The sequence below is a fragment of the Sinohyriopsis cumingii genome, chromosome 18 (genome assembly GCF_028554795.1).
Source record: "Sinohyriopsis cumingii isolate HCF-2022 chromosome 18, ASM2855479v2, whole genome shotgun sequence".
Lineage (NCBI taxonomy): Eukaryota > Metazoa > Mollusca > Bivalvia > Unionida > Unionidae > Sinohyriopsis > Sinohyriopsis cumingii.
Window position 1 is genome coordinate 5,456,158 of NC_142978.1, and position 21,362 is coordinate 5,477,519.

At 34.9% G+C, this 21,362-nt stretch overlaps 2 protein-coding genes across 4 annotated transcripts in view; both read left to right on the forward strand.

Moving 5' to 3' along the window:
* The window catches only part of LOC149776002 (calcitonin gene-related peptide type 1 receptor-like), a 229,836-nt gene that overhangs the window by 120,502 nt on the left and 87,972 nt on the right, over positions 1-21,362 (forward strand). The gene's annotated exons all lie outside the window — the stretch shown is intronic.
* LOC149776003 (uncharacterized) lies at positions 3,698-5,697 on the forward strand. Its single transcript, XM_089942201.1, has one exon. The coding sequence runs from the start codon at positions 3,713-3,715 to the stop codon at positions 5,405-5,407; it is 1,695 nt and encodes a 564-aa protein (XP_089798327.1). The 5' UTR covers positions 3,698-3,712; the 3' UTR covers positions 5,408-5,697.

Genomic DNA, 21,362 nt, shown 5'->3' on the forward strand with positions numbered 1-21,362 from the left:
ATTTAAAGATGACCATATGATCATCGCAAAATAAACTTAGTGTTCACATATCCTTCAGTCGTGAGTAAAAATATTGTTAGTCTCTTTCACTCTCTGTCTGTCCTTCTGTCTGTCTCTCTGTCTGTCCCTCTGTTCCTCTGTCTGTTTGTCTGTCTGTCTGTCTCTCAAACATCTAGGATGTTTGCAAACCTTTTTATATCTATCCTTGTACAAATCTTCTTTTTGTTCTTCAAATTATAAACGCATTCTAATTCTTTCTAATGTACAATTATATACCTTTAATTATGGTCAAGTAATTTTAAGGTGCCAACAAAGATGAAAAACTACAAATTTTAAATACATAAAAATATAATGCGATGGCCATTAAAATACAACATATTTTGTTTCATGTTACTGTTTTACTCATTTTGGGATTGTTTGTTTGAGGCAAATTCTCTCTCTCTCTCTCTCTCTCTCTCTCTCTCCTACCTTTAATTTCCTAGCGTACTTGGTCTAAATTTCAGAGAATAATGAATAAATACAGTAACTATAAATGAGAACCCCCCTTCTCCAGTGCATTTCGAGTTGATTCAGTGTAGGCTAGTTGTCGTTAAGCATTTTTTTTTAAATTTCTAAATTATCGGATCAGAGATTCCCCATGTAGGATGGCTTTAATCAATAACAGAGATATGTGAGAGGGAAATAGATCAGGGTATGTCGAAAATTAGTACATAATACTTTGGTAGGAAAAGTTCTCTTTGTCAGAATTCATTTCAGGGTTCATCTCAAGAAAACTGCAGATGGTCATCAATTCGTACGAAAAATGTATTATTCATTATTCTTTATTGACTGTTGTTAAGCTTATGATATCTTGCACTGACTCGCCTTAAAACAATAATAAAGCAATACCTGTCATCTCACCTACATCCTGGAAAATTGTTCGGAGTAAGCGCTTACCTAAAGTATTTGTTTCCTTGGTGTGGATCCTTCCTTTGGCACCTCCTTAATTAATTTTAAAATGAAAAATATATTAAGTTTGCAAGTAGATTTTTAAACAGCACAGTGCTGTCATAATCAAATTGGAAATAAAAAAGTATATGATGTATGCTATATATTTTAGAAAACATAACTATCTTAATATTGAGCAAACCGTCTGTATCGTCACAAAAGTGAAATGCGATATATATATATATATATATATATATATATATATATATATATATATATATATATATATATATTGTAATAACCGGCATTTAGGGAGTGAGGTATGCATGCGGTAAACACAATTCATACAAGCCGTCCAATTCGGTATAGATTTTTTTTTAAAATTATAAATCTGTGCATTAGCAGTGAATTGCTCAAATGAGTTGACATTACTATTTTCTAGGATCCTGTGTTTTGTTTACTTGTCGATTAATAGTTAGCTGGTATAGTCTACGTGTTTTTGTGATAGCGAAAATAGGGAGTATCATGCCGGCGGCTGGCATCCTTGATAATTCGATTAATGGCTATTTCTAGCTAACAGCTTAAGACTGTACACTACATACTCAATGTGTTTATAGTCCCTGGGGTTTCATTTGTATACGTCATTGCATTTAAGTTTGTTTTTCCTCTTCTTTGTTTATTTGGTACATATAACTGTTGACTACCCTTTCATGCGGTCTACCTCGGTAATATTGTAAGAGTGCATAACACGGTTTCCGAACCATTGCTATAGCGACAGACTAACACGGCATGTGCCGCGAAATGCAAAACTTAATTTTTTTTTTCTTTCTCTATTTTTACTTATGGCAATTCATTCGCAATGTAGCAATGTGTAAAATATCCCGCTGGTAATTTCCATAAATAATCACTGTGAAAATTTACTAAATATACACATGCAATACTAGCGCATGATGGTTTGAACATTCCAACAAGGATTGTGGGTTTTGTGGGCTTTGTGGGTATTGTGGGTTTTGTGGGTATTGTGGGTTTTGTGGGCGTTGTGGGTTTTGTGGGTATTGTGGGTTTTGTGGGCGTTGTGGGTATTGTGGGTTTTGTGGGGTTTGTCAGGAGTATATAAGGCTTTGTGGGCTGCTTGAGGGGGTTCAGTCAGCTAGCAGCCATCAAACTAGGTACATCACAGTTATTGTGTTTTATTTTTTTTATTTTATTTTTTATTTTGTTTTGTTTAGTTTATTAGAGAATTATGTAACTTTAGGCAATATTTTGGACAGTAAATATTTTTTATAAAGTTTATTTAAGTGCAAATCAATTTTTATTTAAGTTATTTTTTTATTATTTTTAATTCCTTTCTCTCTTCCAACTTATACACATTCTAGTCATTTCTAATTTATTTTACAAGCAACATATTGTTTTATCATTTGTTATTTGAAATTCAGTTATATGGTCAAGTGAGTGTTGTCCTCACAGACCAGTACTTTTATTCATTTCTTTATTTATTTTCTTTATTTAATTAGTTTTATGAAGCTAAAGACATACAGAAAAGTTTTGCTACATTACAAATATATAATTCCTTTTTCTTAAATTATAGGTCCAACAAAGTTCTTAGGGAAATAAAATGTCTAAGTCATTGTGAGTGTTTTCCTCACTGACTTGACATTCTAACTTCAATTCAACAATACTTGATTATTCTAGCAATCTATAAAACACAAGTTATTTGTCTATTTTATAATTTACTAGTTGTCTAAGTCATTGTGAGTGTTTTCCTCACCGACTTGACATTCTAAATTCAATTCAACAATACTTGATTATGCTGGCAATCTAAACAATGTAAGTTATGTTTCTATTTTATAATGTATTAGTTGTCAAAGTCATTGTGAGTGTTTTCCTCACTGACTTGATATCCAATTTACTTCCATTTATACCAATACACTTCAAATAAGTATTACGCGAAGGTTGAAGTGTAAAGTCAAGCAAGTGTTTTCCTTGCAGATTTTTACATTTCACGATTACAATCAAATCATAGTTTCTCTTCTGTAGTAACCTTTAATGCAACTAAATTCACATATGGTAACTCTAATATAATCTTTACTCATCAGAAGAAATAATATAATGAACTAATAGCATAGTGCAAATGTGTATCCTGACCTTGCATGAAATTATCATATACCATACAGTACCTTCAAACAATGATAATATTTTGGTTTAGGACAAAACAACAAGACTGTCATGGTCATGAACTGGCTTTATTCGCCGTTTCTTAATAAATGAATCATCTTGTGTTATGGTTGAAAAGAAATCAAGAGTTCGAGTTTACTCCATTCTCCCCCTCCTCAGTCAGCTGATAAGAAGCATACTCATCCCTGGTGCGATACTCCAAGATAGGATTATCAGGACCTAGCTTGGCCGTTACAAAGTCTGGTGGCAGCGGTGGGATCTGCCATTGTGGAAGACAGATCCTGAGATTCAAACCCAGGTCCAAGAGAAGTTGCAAGTACCTCAGGAGGAGGTTCCGCTGGAGATATCTTGCTGATACAGAGCTCCAAACAAGCGAGTCTGGGTATACTGCACCTTAATTTGAGCTGTTGTATCTGTCATGGGCAAACGGAGCAATCAAAAAGCTCAGGGGATGAGTCAACTGACTGTCAAGCAGGACTAGATCCAAGGCAAAGGGTCCTCATGTGAAGTAGAAATGGATGCTGGATGCAGATTTCCAGTGGAATCAGCAGTTGAAGATCACAGTGAATTTGGTGAGGATGTCATCTCTGAAAAAGACAACAGGACACATATGAGAAATGAAGATTTAAACGATAATAGGGCAACTGATATTGATTATAATGCAGGGCCAAGCAGGTCATGTGAAGCTACTGAGAGAAGGTCAAGAAGATTAAATGCATCTGTCCAGGTGTTGCCAGCCACCAGAGAGTGGCAGAGGAATCTACATGGTGTTGACCAAGTTGATGTTATTGGAGAAAATGCTGAAATGGCCAAGGAAAATTCTACAGATCTGACTGGAAGCGTTGTATCTGCAGTAAGTACTGCAATGCAAGGGTTTATGAAAGAGGTATCTGGGACAATGCGGAGTATAGAGAATGTATTACAAGGGTTGGTGGCTAGGGCCCAGTCACCATCTTGTGGAAATACTCCAGCTGGGGAGTCTCGAGATTCAGTTATTGAGACAAGAAGAAGTAATAGAAAAGTGCATTCGGCAAGGACACGAATGTCACAGGATAGCGAAGGTAATGCTGATGATATTATGAGTTCATCAGATGGGAGTGATGTTGAAGTTGAAGGGTATAGTTCGGGCATTTCCAGATCTAGTCTGAATACGGGACAGGCCACAAGTTTCAGAACTGCAAGGAGTCATAGTGTGCGACTTCCTGCATTTACTGGGAAAGAATCATGGAATGTATGGATTAACAGGTTTACAGCAATAGCTGATAGGCAACACTGGACCGATGAGCAGAAACTGGACGAGTTATTACCACGCCTGCATGGACAGGCTGGGGACTTTGTATTCAGTCAGCTTCCTAGAAAGACCTTAGGAAATTTCAGAGCACTAGTGAATGAGCTGAACAATCGCTATCGTATTGTGGAGACAACAAAGACTTATGCTGGGCAATTCAGCAGAAGGAAGCAAAAACCAGGAGAGCTTGCAGAGGAGTATGCTGCAGAGTTAAAGCGGCTGTATGACAAGGCACATCCTAACAGAGACACAAGAACCAGAAGAGAAGATTTACTTAGAAGATTTTTAGATGGTCTGTATGATGACAGAGCACGTTTCCAGGTAGAATATGTCAAGGAACCAAATGACATTGATGAAGCAGTGTATCATGTAGTAAATTTTATGCAAACCAAGACACGTCCCAATGTCCATGAATCTGCGCAAGATAGAACATTTAAAAAGATGACCAGAAGGACTACACCACAGGGAGTTGAGTCAGATTTAGATGATGATTGTGAATTAATTGAGGAAGGTGAGTACGGAACAGGTGAGCATGTATACCGGGTACCAGTAAAGAATGATGGTGTGAAGAAAACACAGAATACAGTAAAGGGTGGACCTGTCACTCTAAAGACAAGAAAAGAAGACACGATAGAAAGTGAGGAATCTAGCGGGAATAAATCCCAAGACAAAGAAATTCTACAACAGATAGTTGATAAAATAAAGAAAATTGAAGATGGGTTGAAGAGAATACAGCAAAACAATATGTCCACATTGCTACACAAGGGAGGCAGGCAACAAATGCAAACTTATCTGAGGAGAACTGAGGGGAATGGTCACAATCTAACCTGTTTTAGTTGTGGGGAGCAGGGACATTTTTCAAGAGACTGCCGATTTAAGCATACAAAACTCTATGCTGATGGACCGAGGTCAAATATGCAAACTGGAGAACCCACTCTTCAAGAGAAATCAGTCACCATTCCGACTGCTTGCAACTCTGATGCTTTAAATGAGATAGGGCTGGCTCCACGGGCCTAAGTGCAGCCCCATATGACAAGGGCCCACATATGGAAGATAATGATCAAATAAATCCAGAATTTATCAGACGACGCATCCCAAAGTATGATGGAATTTACATTAAGGGTTCAATAGAAGGGGTGAAACTGATGTTTACTGCAGATACGGGTGCAACAAAGACCATTATTGCTGACAGAGTTTATAATCAAATACCTGAGGAGAAACGTCCACCGTTAAAGAAGTCTGTAACTTTGGCTGGAGCAGGTGGGACACTGTTAAAAGAATTGGGAAAAGCCACATTTCATCTAGAATTGGGACCACTGAAACTGGACAGGGAGGTTATAGTTGCAAAATTGAAGACGAAGGACTTCTTGGAATAGACATACTGTAAAATGAGAATGATGGACCTGCCGACATTTTGCTAAGCAAAGGGGTAATTAAACTTCATGGCGTAGCAATACCATGCATACAGATTGGACTTAATGATGATACAGTGAGAAACGTAAGAACAGCAGACAATTCCATCATACCAGGAAATAGTGAAGCAGTAATAGATGTTTTTGTGGATAGGAAGGAAGAAGATGGAATTATAAAACAAAATGAGTTTCTGATTGAACGAAGTGAAAATTTTACAGATAAATATTCCTTGATTGTGGCTCCTGCCCTAGTGGACACAAAAGATAAAGTCACTCAGAAACTTAGAGTACTCAATTCATACCCAACAGCTGTATCTATCAAACAGGATACACGCACTGGACAAGCATACAGACATGACGGTATTCAAATGACACTCTTTGACACTGAAGATACTGAAGAAACCAGAAATTTTAGCCAAATCCGCAGAATCAAAAATCAGAAGTCAGAAAGACAATGTCTTAGTGGGATGAAGAGTAACTTCGAAAGAGTGGATGTAAAAAGAGATATCTCTGCTGGGACTGAAAGCTGCATTGTACCAGAACACTTACAAGATTTGTATGAGAGTACTGTTGCAACAAAAGGCCCACAAGAATCAAAAGTGATAGCAAATTTACTTAATAAGTTTGCAAATACATTCTCCAGAGATGACAATGATTTAGGATTGACAACACTAATTGAGCACAACATTGACACTAAAGATGCAAAACCAGTCAAACAACCCCCAAGACGAGTGCCATTGGCCTTTGCTGCAGATGAAAAGAAAGCAATACAAGAACTGGAGGATAAAGGAGTAATACAGAAATCAACTTCACCTTGGGCATCACCCATTGTGCTGGTTAGAAAGAAGAATGGCCAGGTTTGACCTTGCGTTGATTACAGACAACTGAATGCAGTAACTGTTAAAGATGCTTTTCCTTTACCCCGTGTGCAAGATTGCTTGGATGCTGTCGCTGGAGCAGAGTCCTTCTCAACACTGGATCTTACCTCAGGGTATCACCAAATTCCAGTAAGGGGTGAAGACATTCCAAAGACAGCTTTCGTCACCAAGTATGGACTCTTTGAATACAAGACTATGCCCATGGGACTTACCGGAGCCCCAGGTACTTTTCAACGCCTAGTTGAGTTAGTACTTCAAGGACTTCAATGGCAAACCTGTCTAATTTACATTGATGACATCATTGTTTTTGGGGAAAACTTTGAGGAACACATGTTACGACTTGAAGAAGTGTTGCAAAGAATACAAAATGCTGGATTAAAATTGAAGCCAGATAAATGTCATTTACTACAAAAGGAGGTGAAATTTTTGGGTCATATTGTTAGCAAGGAAGGAGTAAAACCATGCCCTAGGAACATCATGAAAATACTAGAATGGCCGACACCTGCAAATGTAACAGAGGTACGACAAATACTAGGGATGGGAAGTTATTATCGCCGTTTTGTGAAACATTTTTCCAAGATTGTACGCCCTTTGGTGGAATTGACACGCAAGGGGAAATCTTTTCAGTGGACACCATTATGTGATGAAGCATTTGAACATCTAAAGACAGCGCTTACAAGTCCAGATATCATGGCTTATCCTTTATCTACTTGTGAGTTTATTCTCGACACCGATGCCAGTGATGTGGGAATAGGTGCTGTTCTCAGTCAATACCAAGATGGGAAGGAACGAGTGATAGCCTTTGCCAGTCGATCTTTAAACAGAGCAGAGAAAAACTACTGTGCAACGGACAAGGAACTATTAGCAGTACGTTATTTTGTTGAATATTTTAGACAATACCTTTTGGGCAGAACCTTCAAAATCAGGACAGACCATCAAGCTTTAGTTTGGCTGTTCAAACTGAAAGAACCAAAGGGACGGATAGCTAGATGGATTGAAATCCTATCAGCATATAACTTTACAGTGGAATACTGTCGTGGCACCAAGCATGGCAATGCAGATACTCTCAGCAGGTGTCCTAATCCACGTGATTGCAACTGTGATGATGTTGATATGATGGAACCTTTGCGCTGTGGACCATGTTGGAAATGTAGGAAAAGAGAAGACAACATGATGGGATATGTCTCAGCAACAAACAGATTGGGTCCTAAGCAGGCAGAGGGTCTTCAGATTGTTAATTTAGAAGAAACTAAAGATGACCATCAAGTAGTTGACAGTCTGACCTTTAATGATGTAGAACAAGTGATGGGTTCCAATCAGGCAGAGGGTCCCACTGTCAGGACTGAACAAGAGAGTGAGAATTTAAGAACTGTGAAAACCAGAGCTCAATACAGAAAGGATTTACAGACAAAGTTAGTCCCTGAAAAGGAGAACGAAGTTCATTGCAGAAAAGAGAATAAATCAGACAGTTGGGTACCGTGGACTGGAAACTACAGCATGATGAAACTCCAACAACTACAAGAAGAGGATGAAGATATAGGACCCATCATGAAGGCAAAACAAGAAAATAAGCAACAATCAAGTGCAGCAATTACTGCTTTGAGTCCAGCAACTCGACATTATTGGTTATTATGGGATATCTTAGAACTTCAGGATGGGGTTCTGTTTAAGAAGTTCATCAGGAAAGATGGCACTGGAGAACATTTACAATTCATTGTTCCTTGGGTACTGAGGAGGGATATAATGTTTCAGATGCATGACTCTGTGTTATCTGGACACTTAGGAATAAAGAAGACACGTGAGAAAACCCTTCAAAGATTTTACTGGTTTGAAATGCGGGAAGACATTAAGAACTGGGTAATGAAATGTGATATTTGTGCTGCAAATAAGAAACCCAACAAGAACCCAAGAGCACCATTGGGTAACATGGCAGTTGGAGCACCCTTAGATAGGTTGGCAACAGATATTTTGGGGCCTTTACCTCAGACACCTAGGGGAAACCAGTACATTTTGGTTGCAACTGATCATTTTACCAAATGGGTCGAAATATTTGCAGTACCTGACCAGACTGCTGAAACGTGTGCACAGAAAATACTGGAGGAGGTTATTAGCAGATTTGGATGCCCTTTGACCATACATTCTGATCAAGGTCGGAACTATGAAAGTGAAATTTTCATAAAGTTATGCCAGATGTTAGAAATACGGAAAACTAGAACAAGTGTTAGAAATCCAAGATGTAATGGACTAGTAGAGAGGTTCAACCGTACTCTTCTAAGGATGATCAAAGCCTATTTAAAGGGAGAGCAAGAGAACTGGGATTTGCACCTAGGTTGTTTAGCAGCTGCTTATCGAGCAACACCACACGAGTCCACAGGTTTAACACCAAACTTACTGATGTTAGGACGAGAAGTAAGGTTGCCTGTAGAACTTACATTTGGATATGGGCAGAACCAGACAAGAGGAAATTTCACAAGTTATGGTGAGTATGTTGATCTGATTAGAGATAGGATGCATCATGCTCATCAGGTTGCCAGAAAACATTTACAGTCTGCAGCAAGACACCAGAAAGACTTATATGATGCCAAGGTGTCTCAGAGTTCTTACCAGCCAGGAGATTTAGTGTGGTTAATAGCTGATGGTAGGAAGATAGATGTGTCACCAAAATTGCAGAACATGTATGATGGGTCATATGTTGTCAAGCGGACAATAAGTTGTTTAAATTATCTGATACAGCTGGATTCATTCGGGAAAGAAAAACTTGTTCATCACAACAAACTGAAGAAATATACAGGTGAAAAACCCCCAAGATGGACGATAAAGGCTTCCAGAATGGCGGTCCTGGCATCAAGAACTGGAAAAGAACATTAGTTATTTAAAACACAGTTCATAAATATTGACAGAGCTGGTTGTGAAGTAGTAGTATAATGTCAATTTTGAATAGTTAGTGCAAGGACTATATATTTGAAACTAAACAGGGTTGAAAAACAAGAAAAATGATAATAATATTTTTATATTAATTTTTTTTTTCTGGGCTCACCTAAGTGATGATGCATTATCTATTGGCATATCAAACTGCATGCCGCATACATTTATTTTGGCCAGTACAGGCATACAACCAATGTTTCAAGTAGACGTGTGCTCCTAATGACAATTATTTTTTTCATTTTTTTTCTCCCTCTATAGTCATGCATTGCATTCTATTGGCATATATATTATTGTTGTAAACTACACTGATATTTGATTTTAAAATGTCATGCATGCATAACTGATTTGGCTCACTGCTCTGAAGTTTGCCAATTATATGTTCAACTTACCCTGAAATATCATGCGTTGTAAACTTTAATTTTAACAGTATATTATCAGTCAGTAAATATAATACATTATATACATATTCAGCTTTTCTAGAATTGCTTATATCAGGATAGCAACATGAGTTTTTATATTAACACATTTGCTGTTTAAAGGAAAGTTGAAAACTTCAAAAATAAGTTACTTCATACAGATGTAAAGTATTTTTTTTTCTTTCTACAATATGTAGTCTGAAATTGGTTCATAGGATCACAATAGGTATGCAAGTTTGTTTCTTTTAACAGTCATATGCAGTTTAGTATTGAATAATGAATAAGTTCATTTAGTATTGTCACATATATTTGAAATTACTGAATTTTTCTTACTGTGCAATTTATACTTTATAATAGGGAAACAAAACTTGTACCCAGAATTGCTCTTAAGCTAAATTAGTGTACATATGTTCTTAAACATTTCATTGTTAACATTGTACTTGTGCTTGAAACCTGTGACATCTGTAGGCTCGGAATTTGGAATTTAAGATATTTAAAAATATTATTGATATCAGTGTTGAATTACAGTATCTATTGTTTATAGATAATCTGAGTAATTTAATTCCATGTTCTTGTTCTTGAAGATGTTGAGTTTTCTGTGTAAATTATAACCATTATATTTCAACTACTCCTACCATTACTACAGTACTTTCTATAAAATTTAAAGCATCAGTTTTGTGTATGCAAGTGCCTTCAGTGTAAATTTTAAGAGTGTTGTGAGGACACTAACACTCTTGGCAGAGGGTATTGTAATAACCTGCATTTAGGGAGTGAGGTATGCATGCGGTAAACACAATTCATACAAGCCGTCCAATTCGGTATAGATTTTTTTTTAAAATTATAAATCTGTGCATTAGCAGTGAATTGCTCAAATGAGTTGACATTACTATTTTCTAGGATCCTGTGTTTTGTTTACTTGTCGATTAATAGTTAGCTGGTATAGTCTACGTGTTTTTGTGATAGCGAAAATAGGGAGTATCATGCCGGCGGCTGGCATCCTTGATAATTCGATTAATGGCTATTTCTAGTTAACAGCTTAAGACTGTACACTACATACTCAATGTGTTTATAGTCCCTGGGGTTTCATTTGTATACGTCATTGCATTTAAGTTTGTTTTTCCTCTTCTTTGTTTATTTGGTACATATAACTGTTGACTACCCTTTCATGCGGTCTACCTCGGTAATATTGTAAGAGTGCATAACACGGTTTCCGAACCATTGCTATAGCGACAGACTAACACGGCATGTGCCGCGAAATGCAAAACTTAATTTTTTTTTTCTTTCTCTATTTTTACTTATGGCAATTCATTCGCAATGTAGCAATGTGTAAAATATCCCGCTGGTAATTTCCATAAATAATCACTGTGAAAATTAACTAAATATACACATGCAATACTAGCGCATGATGGTTTGAACATTCCAACAAGGATTGTGGGTTTTGTGGGCTTTGTGGGTATTGTGGGTTTTGTGGGTATTGTGGGTTTTGTGGGCGTTGTGGGTTTTGTGGGCGTTGTGGGTATTGTGGGTTTTGTGGGTTTTGTCAGGAGTATATAAGGCTTTGTGGGCTGCTTGAGGGGGTTCAGTCAGCTAGCAGCCATCAAACTAGGTACATCACAGTTATTGTGTTTTATTTTTTTTATTTTTTTTTTTATTTTGTTTTGTTTAGTTTATTAGAGAATTATGTAACTTTAGGCAATATTTTGGACAGTAAATATTTTTTATAAAGTTTATTTAAGTGCAAATCAATTTTTATTTAAGTTATTTTTTTATTATTTTTAATTCCTTTCTCTCTTCCAACTTATACACATTCTAGTCATTTCTAATTTATTTTACAAGCAACATAGATATTGTTTTATCATTTATTATTTGAAATTCAGTTATATGGTCAAGTGAGTGTTGTCCTCACAGACCAGTACTTTTATTCATTTCTTTATTTATTTTCTTTATTTAATTAGTTTTATGAAGCTAAAGACATACAGAAAAGTTTTGCTACATTACAAATATATAATTCCTTTTTCTTAAATTATAGGTCCAACAAAGTTCTTAGGGAAATAAAATGTCTAAGTCATTGTGAGTGTTTTCCTCACTGACTTGACATTCTAACTTCAATTCAACAATACTTGATTATTCTAGCAATCTATAAAACACAAGTTATTTGTCTATTTTATAATTTACTAGTTGTCTAAGTCATTGTGAGTGTTTTCCTCACCGACTTGACATTCTAAATTCAATTCAACAATACTTGATTATGCTGGCAATCTAAACAATGTAAGTTATGTTTCTATTTTATAATGTATTAGTTGTCAAAGTCATTGTGAGTGTTTTCCTCACTGACTTGATATCCAATTTACTTCCATTTATACCAATACACTTCAAATAAGTATTACGCGAAGGTTGAAGTGTAAAGTCAAGCAAGTGTTTTCCTTGCAGATTTTTACATTTCACGATTACAATCAAATCATAGTTTCTCTTCTGTAGTAACCTTTAATGCAACTAAATTCACATATGGTAACTCTAATATAATCTTTACTCATCAGAAGAAATAATATAATGAACTAATAGCATAGTGCAAATGTGTATCCTGACCTTGCATGAAATTATCATATACCATACAGTACCTTCAAACAATGATAATATTTTGGTTTAGGACAAAACAACAAGACTGTCATGGTCATGAACTGGCTTTATTCGCCGTTTCTTAATAAATGAATCATCTTGTGTTATGGTTGAAAAGAAATCAAGAGTTCGAGTTTACTCCATTCTCCCCCTCCTCAGTCAGCTGATAAGAAGCATACTCATCCCTGGTGCGATACTCCAAGATAGTATTATCAGGACCTAGCTTGGCCGTTACAATATATATACATACATATATATATATATATATATATATATATATATATATATATATATATATATATATATATATATAGTTATGTATATTTGATTTAATTTATATCTGATTAAATTGTTTGTAAGTTTTAAAATCTTTCTATTTTTAATTTCAGTATATGTCAAAATTGTGTAGTTCTGTTTACTAGGAACATGTACTTTTTCCAGAAAATAGTTTGACCTTGACTAATCATTTCTGTAAACACATAAGGCTGACATAGTTCCCGGCCTTAATGCAAAATTAGTAACAGTCACGTGAACAAGTTTTTATATATTTATATTTATTGTGGGAATAATAATTTTTTTGATTGAGGCTGTGTTGGATACGTGACCTTCGATTTGTAAATAGTTCTTATTGAACTTTTATTCTCGGAGTAAAATGATTGGTTCTTATCAAAGACATACAGGGGCTTCGTATTTTTTGATTTGTAAACATGTTCACATGATCCATATCAGGGCATCTGTTTTGCATAAAATTCAAGTTTTAAGCCATCGTTTTAGGGAAATGATCTCAGTTGGGCTTCTAAACACTGAGACATAAAGGTGTTTCTTTTGTTGTGTCATCTTGGGAATTACATTTTAAAGTTTATTCAGATTATTTGGATTCAAAAGGGTTAATTCGTTTCTTTGGAAATATATTGAGTGCTCATATACAATTCTTGAACAAAGACATTTGAATTCATTAGAACATTTCATTATTAGGACTTCTAAAAGTTTATTTGTGGATTATTCTTTGATTATTTTTTATTTGATTCTTAAAACCACAAGTTCTTTTTTTTTTTTTTTTTACAATATTTTTCTAGGGAAATAAATAACTATTTTAATTTTTCAAAGCTTGTTTCCTACCTTAAATATTCTCAGTATGTTTTTATGTTTTCTAATTTCATGGTGTTTGTGTTTGTAATCATATCATTATATATATTTTTTATCTTATAGGTGTTGTCTAATGTTGTAAAACGCCTAGAGCTTCTAGAGATTAGGTGCTATACAGAGTTCTCATTATTATTATTGATTCATATATATATATATATATATATATATATATATATATATATATATATATATATATATATATATATGCCTTGCAACAATAAACTTTTCGATTTCTTACAATGTATATTTTAGGGTTGGGTATGGAAATCAGCAAAGTATTGCAACGTGAAGGTTATCGCACGAGTTGTAAGTGATGTGTGGTACGAGTTGCATGGAGTATGTGACACATAGTACGATTTGTACGAAGTGATGCGCATTATGAGTTTTGTGGAGTAAGTGACGTGCCTTTGAAACATTATGCGCATAAAACTCCAAAAGCTCGGGTGCAAAACTTTGACAATCTAAAGCATTATTTAGAATATGGTTAGACTCAAAACACTTCCAAAATATTATAAACTTATGTCCTTCCCTAGAATAATAAATTTAATCAAATTATATCCAATCCATGTACCATGTCTAATTTGAAATGAATATAAGTTTCCTGGCTACAAAGCTTCTAGCTTATGGAGCTACAAGTGCTTATCTTACAATTGTCGAAAACTTCATACATTTCCACAACAACAACATTTTGTTACGGCCAGCGTGTGTCTCGATATTTCAACCTTTTCATCAGTTCATGTATCCAACCATCTCTTTGCCGTTTTCCTCCTGTATCATTATGTCATTTTCCCGTTTTCTTCCCTCCGTAACTGCCAATTTCTCTCGTTGTACCTGTCTACTTCCCTAATACTGAGTTGATGCTCAAACTGGTATAAAATAATTCAGTTTGTAACACCATTTCATGTCTACCAAAACTAACATTCAGACTGGTTCTTTCAACGGTTTTGAAACACAAAACTTCAATTTAAGCTTCAAAAGGCTAAGCCATATACAGAAAGTGGAAATATCATATTGAATCCAGTTCTATAAATGGCAAATTAAATGCATAATTGAAATTTTTCTATAAGGTAGAAGAACTCACTAAGATGATCAAATTCCTTACATATTTCGTGTATATTCCTTCAACTTTGATGAGATCAAGTGGTCTTCACATATTTTTTATGTTTGACACTAAGTTAGATACAGTATAATCTTTCAAGATTATTGGGTAGGCGCGTTTAACGTAAGATCAGGGTGAATGTTAATTCCTTTGTATCTCTGGAGATGATTCTGTTCACTACCCACTGTTGTATTGGAGACAATCCTATATAAGAATTAGGCTGTCCAGATGGCTTCAGCTTCGTTTTTAATCTGAGGAGTTTGGCTTGTTGTGATGCGTACATGATATCGACTTTTATGTTTTAGAGAATATTAATGTCCAATATCAGAGACGATGCTTTCTTCAAATTTGATTATTGGAGATTTATTTGATGGCACTAAAATGGCACATGATTTCCTGAACAATGAACTTCATAAACTAATTAAAATTTATTCTGTGATCGCTATTCTTTGACTTAATCAAGCAGTGAAGTATATGGAATGCGCGCAGCCAAGGGGCTCACTAGTTGGACATATACATGCATTTATGACAATAGAAGAAGAAAAATACAGTTAGAAAAAAGTAAATTGATTGAGCTTGGTAAGACCTGTAGATGTGGAGTACGGTCTTCCAACACTGATATTCTCCTGGGAGATGGGCTAAAGGTGGGATTGGATCAATACACGTAGGTAGTGATGAGGAAGTCGAAACAAATGTGAATTTGCTTTCTCTCAGTTTGAGAGAATGGCTTTACATGTTAGATCCCACCTCCCCAATTTTAGTTCCTACCTACCCTATCTCCCGGAGAAAGACAAAGGTTGTTCAGCTGTTATGGGAATTTATTTCAGAATTGGTGAATTCTGATACAAATGCGACTACGTTTTGGTCTATAAATTTAGCACAAACTATGAAAACAAGTTTTTCAAAATTTATTTCACCTGTAAACATGTGTTTTTATGGCTTTTGTGTGAAATATAAGGAGTCTGTACATTATCAAAACCATTACCGATCCTATATGTTTCAGACACTATTTTAAGTGCTTTTTTTTTCAAATCCTTACTTTGAAAAGTAGATTGATTTTAATTAGTTGCTTATTATTATCACTATAAGAATACATTGTGTCATTTGAAGCATGAACTCCATTCACTATGTAAATAGATACATTGACGTTACTTGTGGGCCATTTGTTCCAGCGATTATGCAGAAACATCTCATGGTATTTGTTGAAATAATCTTTCAGAAAATCATGACAATTGAGATAACCGATATTTCATGTCAGTGGGAATAAGTGCCTGTCCTGTATTGAGTTACAAAAGATTAGATAGAACTTCAAATATTTTCCATCAATTTTTATAATCTGTCTTATCACGTATTTATTTCAAGAAAACTTTATATTGTGATTCAGTCATGGAAAACATTGTTAAATCGGCGCAGTAAAGGATGGATGTGTAGTTGGAAGCACAAATGAACAAGATTTCATTCTCATTTAAAAAGGCAAACACAAAATAGTTTTCTTCCTACATTTAAAGGGAGAAAGAAATGTATAATTTGGGAACGAAATTCACATGCTTGGCCTGAATAAAATTTTTTAAAAATGTATTAAGAATAGTGATAACGTAGGTGTATTTGTTGAGTAGAAATCATGTAGAGTGGAAATGTATTTGTTGAGTATAAATCATGTATTGTTATACAACTCTACTGACAGAAATCAGTAGAGTAGCATAACAATACATGATTTCTACTCAACAAATACATCTACGTTTATCACTGTATGAGGGAGTATAATATATTTGATAGCTTCTGTGTCAGATAATTAGAATGATTAATCATTCAATTCTTAAAATGATGCATATCCAAATTATTTACCTACTGACAATCCGATTATTGAAGATCTGTTGAAAAAATATGTTGAAAATTATCTAAATTTGTTCGAAGATTCATCTGCAAGGGTTAAATATGTTTTGATTTTTATCAGTAGAGACCCTTTTTATGCCGATTTTATCTGTCTCTAGAGTGTTATTCTCACAAAATTTACTCTTATGGATTATTTGCTAAAATGAAAGTCATAAAATGAAAATGCAGATTTGACTTAAGAGTCTGACAAGCATTAACCCTAATTATTGCACACGTTGCAGATTTCATCCTCTCTCATCAACCCATGCAAATTAACAGTCTTAAGTTCGATTTAAATCTTCCAATAACATATTGTTCAATATCATTTTCGGTTACGTTCGTGATCTTTCTAAATTGTTGAGGCATTATAAGACTAATGGTCTTTGATTTTAATGCACTAGTACAGTTATTGTATTGACGTTTTACTACTCATCAACACAAATTAGGTTATTTAGCGTCGAGAATGCTGGAGTAAAGTACCATGTTCAAGGACACACTTTACAGTTATCCTAATTTTATAAATAAAAGTCTGCATCTAGAGAACCAGTTACAAGAACAAAAACTCAAGCGCCAAGTTCTTTGATACAAAGCTTTTAGCTTTATTTATAACTTTTTTTTATTTCGGTTACTTTGAAATTCGCGTCGAAGGAAATACGAGCTTTTTTTACGGGCATAATACTGTCTTTTTTCAAAGTACGTTGATTAAACAAAACATGAATCTTTAGCTTCTTAGAATGTTGGTTTTACGAGACAAATTGAACATTACTTTTACTTGTGATTTTAAAGTTTAAATCTAGTTAGTTTTTATTACAGATTGGAGCAATGACAAACAATTGTTCTTGCAAAAGCAAAAACGCAATTCTTCATGTAACTTTAAGTCACCATACTTCTTTCACGACCAGATGCTATAGTCACATTAGTTGAGAACAAGGCAGCCATGGTCTTATGTAATGGTTCTAGTCTTGAGATTTCATTGAGATCGTATTTTGATACACATTGACGTGTATCAGTCTAGAAAAAACAGATATCTCAGTCTATTTTAAATCCATTTTTCTGTTCATTTAAACCTACATCTATTAGATAATTATAATTTCCTCTTAACCTCATTCAATGTATGCATGTATGTATTTATATATGCATGTATGCATGTATGTATGTATGTATGTATGTATATGTGTGTGCATGCATGCATGTATGTATGCATGTATGTATACATGTGTTAGCTTTTAATGACACTATAATATTCCTGTCTGCGTCATTTCGAGTCTCGGATTCGGATAATGTGGGTATGTGAGAAAGATTGCCAGTAGCTTCTCGTGGGTCGGTGGTTCTTTCAGGGGTTTTCCCGGGTTCTTCCTCCACCATTAATACTGGCCGCCATGTATAGCCTATTGTGCTGAAAAATGGCGTTAAACCCCACAAAAACAACAACAACAACAACCAATCAAACATCAGGTTAGAAAACTTAAAATTTGAATATTTGCAGACAACGTTTAGGATTATATAGCCTTCTAAAATAAATGTAAACGTGAAGTACTACAAGACAAAGTACACGATGAAGATGTAAAATAATTCTTGAAAATGTAAAAAAACCTAAAATATAAAGGTACAAAATATATTAGAATTATGGGCAAAAGCTTCGAACTACATTACTCACGTTGCTGCATTACCCAATGTCCCATGTGAAAACTACTATTTAAAGTACGACTCCAGTTCTACCAACACTTTGTGTCCGGTTTAAATTTTTTAAGTAAAAGAGAATAATATTGGCAACACTTACTTGAAATTGCTCTATTATCCGTTTTCTTTCCTTTATCCATTCGGGGTATTGGATGTAATTGGTTCATTTCTAAGTATTTCCTTCTTATACACTCTTAAAGATTTTCATGGTATTTTAATTAGGTCTGGATACAGTATCAGATGCATGTTGAATATATTCCGCAAGAAGCTTCTTCAAGTTCATGGCAGGTCTAGCTGAGTTGAACACGTTATGCGAATAATTAACAATGAACACGTTATGCAAATAATTAACAATGAACACGTTATGCAAATAATTAACAATGGTCAAAACTAATGCTGAAGTAGGAATCAAATTTTAGGAATTCTAAATGCGCTGTGTACAATATTTTAGTTTTCTTCACTAAAAAGTGCTTCTGGCACACTCTGACACGCTGGTAAAACGTTAGATTCATATTCAAATATTGCAGGTTCGATACTCCTATGTTACGTGTTTAGGCTCTTTTAAACAGTAACGCAAGAAAGAGGGAAAACAACCAGCTTTTAAAAATTTAATAATTTATTTCCCTGGAAAAATACTGTAAAACTGAAAAAATATGAACTTACGGTTTTAAGAATCAAATTCAAAAATAATCCAAGAATAATCCACGAATAAAATTTTAGAAATTCTAATAATGAAATGTTTTAATTATTTCAAGTTCGAGTCCCGACGAAGAATCCAAGATGGAAGTCGATGACGTATTCTGTAACTTGTACTGTGTTGAAGTCTACAGTTCCTTGTAGAAACACAATAATTTATCCTCCGGTCTTGCAAATCCAATTTTTTTTTTTTCAAGAAATGTCCTTGTTCAAGAATTCTGCAGAAATACAATAATATTTCCAGAGAAACGAATTAACCTTTTTAGAGTCCAAATAATCTGAAGAAAAATTAACAAATAACTCAAAAACTAAAACATTAAATGTTGGTCACAACAGAAGAAAACAACTTGACATCAAGTGTTTAAAAGCCCGAGACCCTCTCTCTCTCTCTTTCTCTTTCTCTTTCTCTCTCTTTCTCTCTCTCTCTCTCTGAACATCACTATTAATACTAAATATTTCGCAAATTTGGAAATACCTATATGCGAAATAGAGGATCACGTGATCATGTTTATATATAAAATAAAATCACGCAGCCCCTGTATGTCCTTGATAAGAACCAATGATTTTATTCTGACAATAAAAGTTGTTTACTTGACCCTCAATCAAGACCTGGAACTAAGTCAAAAATAGAAACAGTTTTTCTAATATTATGTATGTAAGGAAAGATTCGGGTCAAACTGAATTTTCTGGAAAATATCAAATTCCTAGTAAACGAAAATACATTACATTGACATATAAAGAAAATAAAAGGATTCCAAAATCCACAAACAATCAAATCAAATCAAACACAAATTAAATCAAATATAAATTAAATCAAATGTACGTAACAATACCCATCCATGCCAGCTGTCTAGGCTAACTTATGTAAGACGATTCATATATAATCTATACATTTCTACACCATTAGAGTTTACCTTTCTGAATGTGCATTACCATTTAAAATTAGTTTTCTATCTATTCGAGAGGTTGGGTAGTGTTAGGTGCAGACTTAGACTGGGACAGGAAGGAGTAACGTTAACCTCTTAGCAAGAGGGGTGGATAATTGGATTTGGATGGCGATATCTAGAGGATGACCTCCCTAGATAGCATAGCCCGGTGGGAATGGAAAGATAGAATTTCAACAGAGAACTGAGTAAGACGATTGGGAAGAAATAATGCAATACGAGCCCCCTTCGACAAGAAAAATAACAAATTTCATCAAAACAAATTACTAGCGGTAATTCCATTCAACCTAAGTTATGTCAGCAGAATTTAATAGCAGTATCTAATTTGGATTTATTTCATCAAAATAACGAGGGGTGAAAAGAGCGCAATGTCCACGATTGATTGCATCACCATCCTCCCTTAACAGTGTATCAACGTCTTCCTATTTCCTCCAGAGTTCCTATTCCAAACGCTTTATTTCTTCCTGGACTTTCTAGTCCTTTATTCTGAACTCTCCTCAGAAAGCTGTTCCTTACTGCTGTTCTCTTTCAGAATTTGTGCGTCCTGGCACTAAACCCTGTTTTTTTTTTAATTAAAAGACAGCCACCTGGTCCCCGTTTCTTGTTTAATGAGGAAAGCACTTTTCACTTAGGATTCATCGGATTCAAACTACTCTCTCTCAGGAATTTTAAGATTAAAGAATTTCGACCGATGTCGTCACTTTAAATTCACACTACTTATGAAGTGTACGCCTTAATTTACTCTGCCCAATCATAAGCAGCGGTTCCTAAATCATCCAAAGATAATCATTTGTTTCGTCAGATTTAGACAGCCCAGAATCTGTGAACTAAGGTGCATATCAATTTAGTTTTGAAAATGATAATTTATCATGGGTTCCTATCAAGCGGTTACGGTTGGTAGCTCAAATGTTTACTTTCTCAGGACAGAGATGTAATGCCCTAGGCTAATCTCAATGAGTCATACATGCTAGCCTTTCAAGTTTTAACAATGACATGGAGAAGGGGGGTATGTATAGAAAAAACAGTTGGAGTGACCCTTCACAAAATCTTTTCTGGCTTAAATGTGATAAAATTTAATTGCTCAACGCATTCAACTATGAAGTTCAATAGAATTCAAACTTCGATGCTTTACAGAAGTGTTATCAGAAATCGAGTCCAACGATTGATTAAAAGATTGATTCGCAACATGGCTGGGTTATTTGTTACTAAGGAATTCAAACAAAGTGCCGAGGTTAAGAATACACCATGGCAGCGGATCTGCGTTAATCGCATCATTGGATTCGAAACC

Bases quoted from the DNA above. Each gene is read 5' to 3' on its own strand.
- LOC149776003 (XM_089942201.1), top strand. From the start codon at position 3,713: ATGAGAAATGAAGATTTAAACGATAATAGGGCAACTGATATTGATTAT.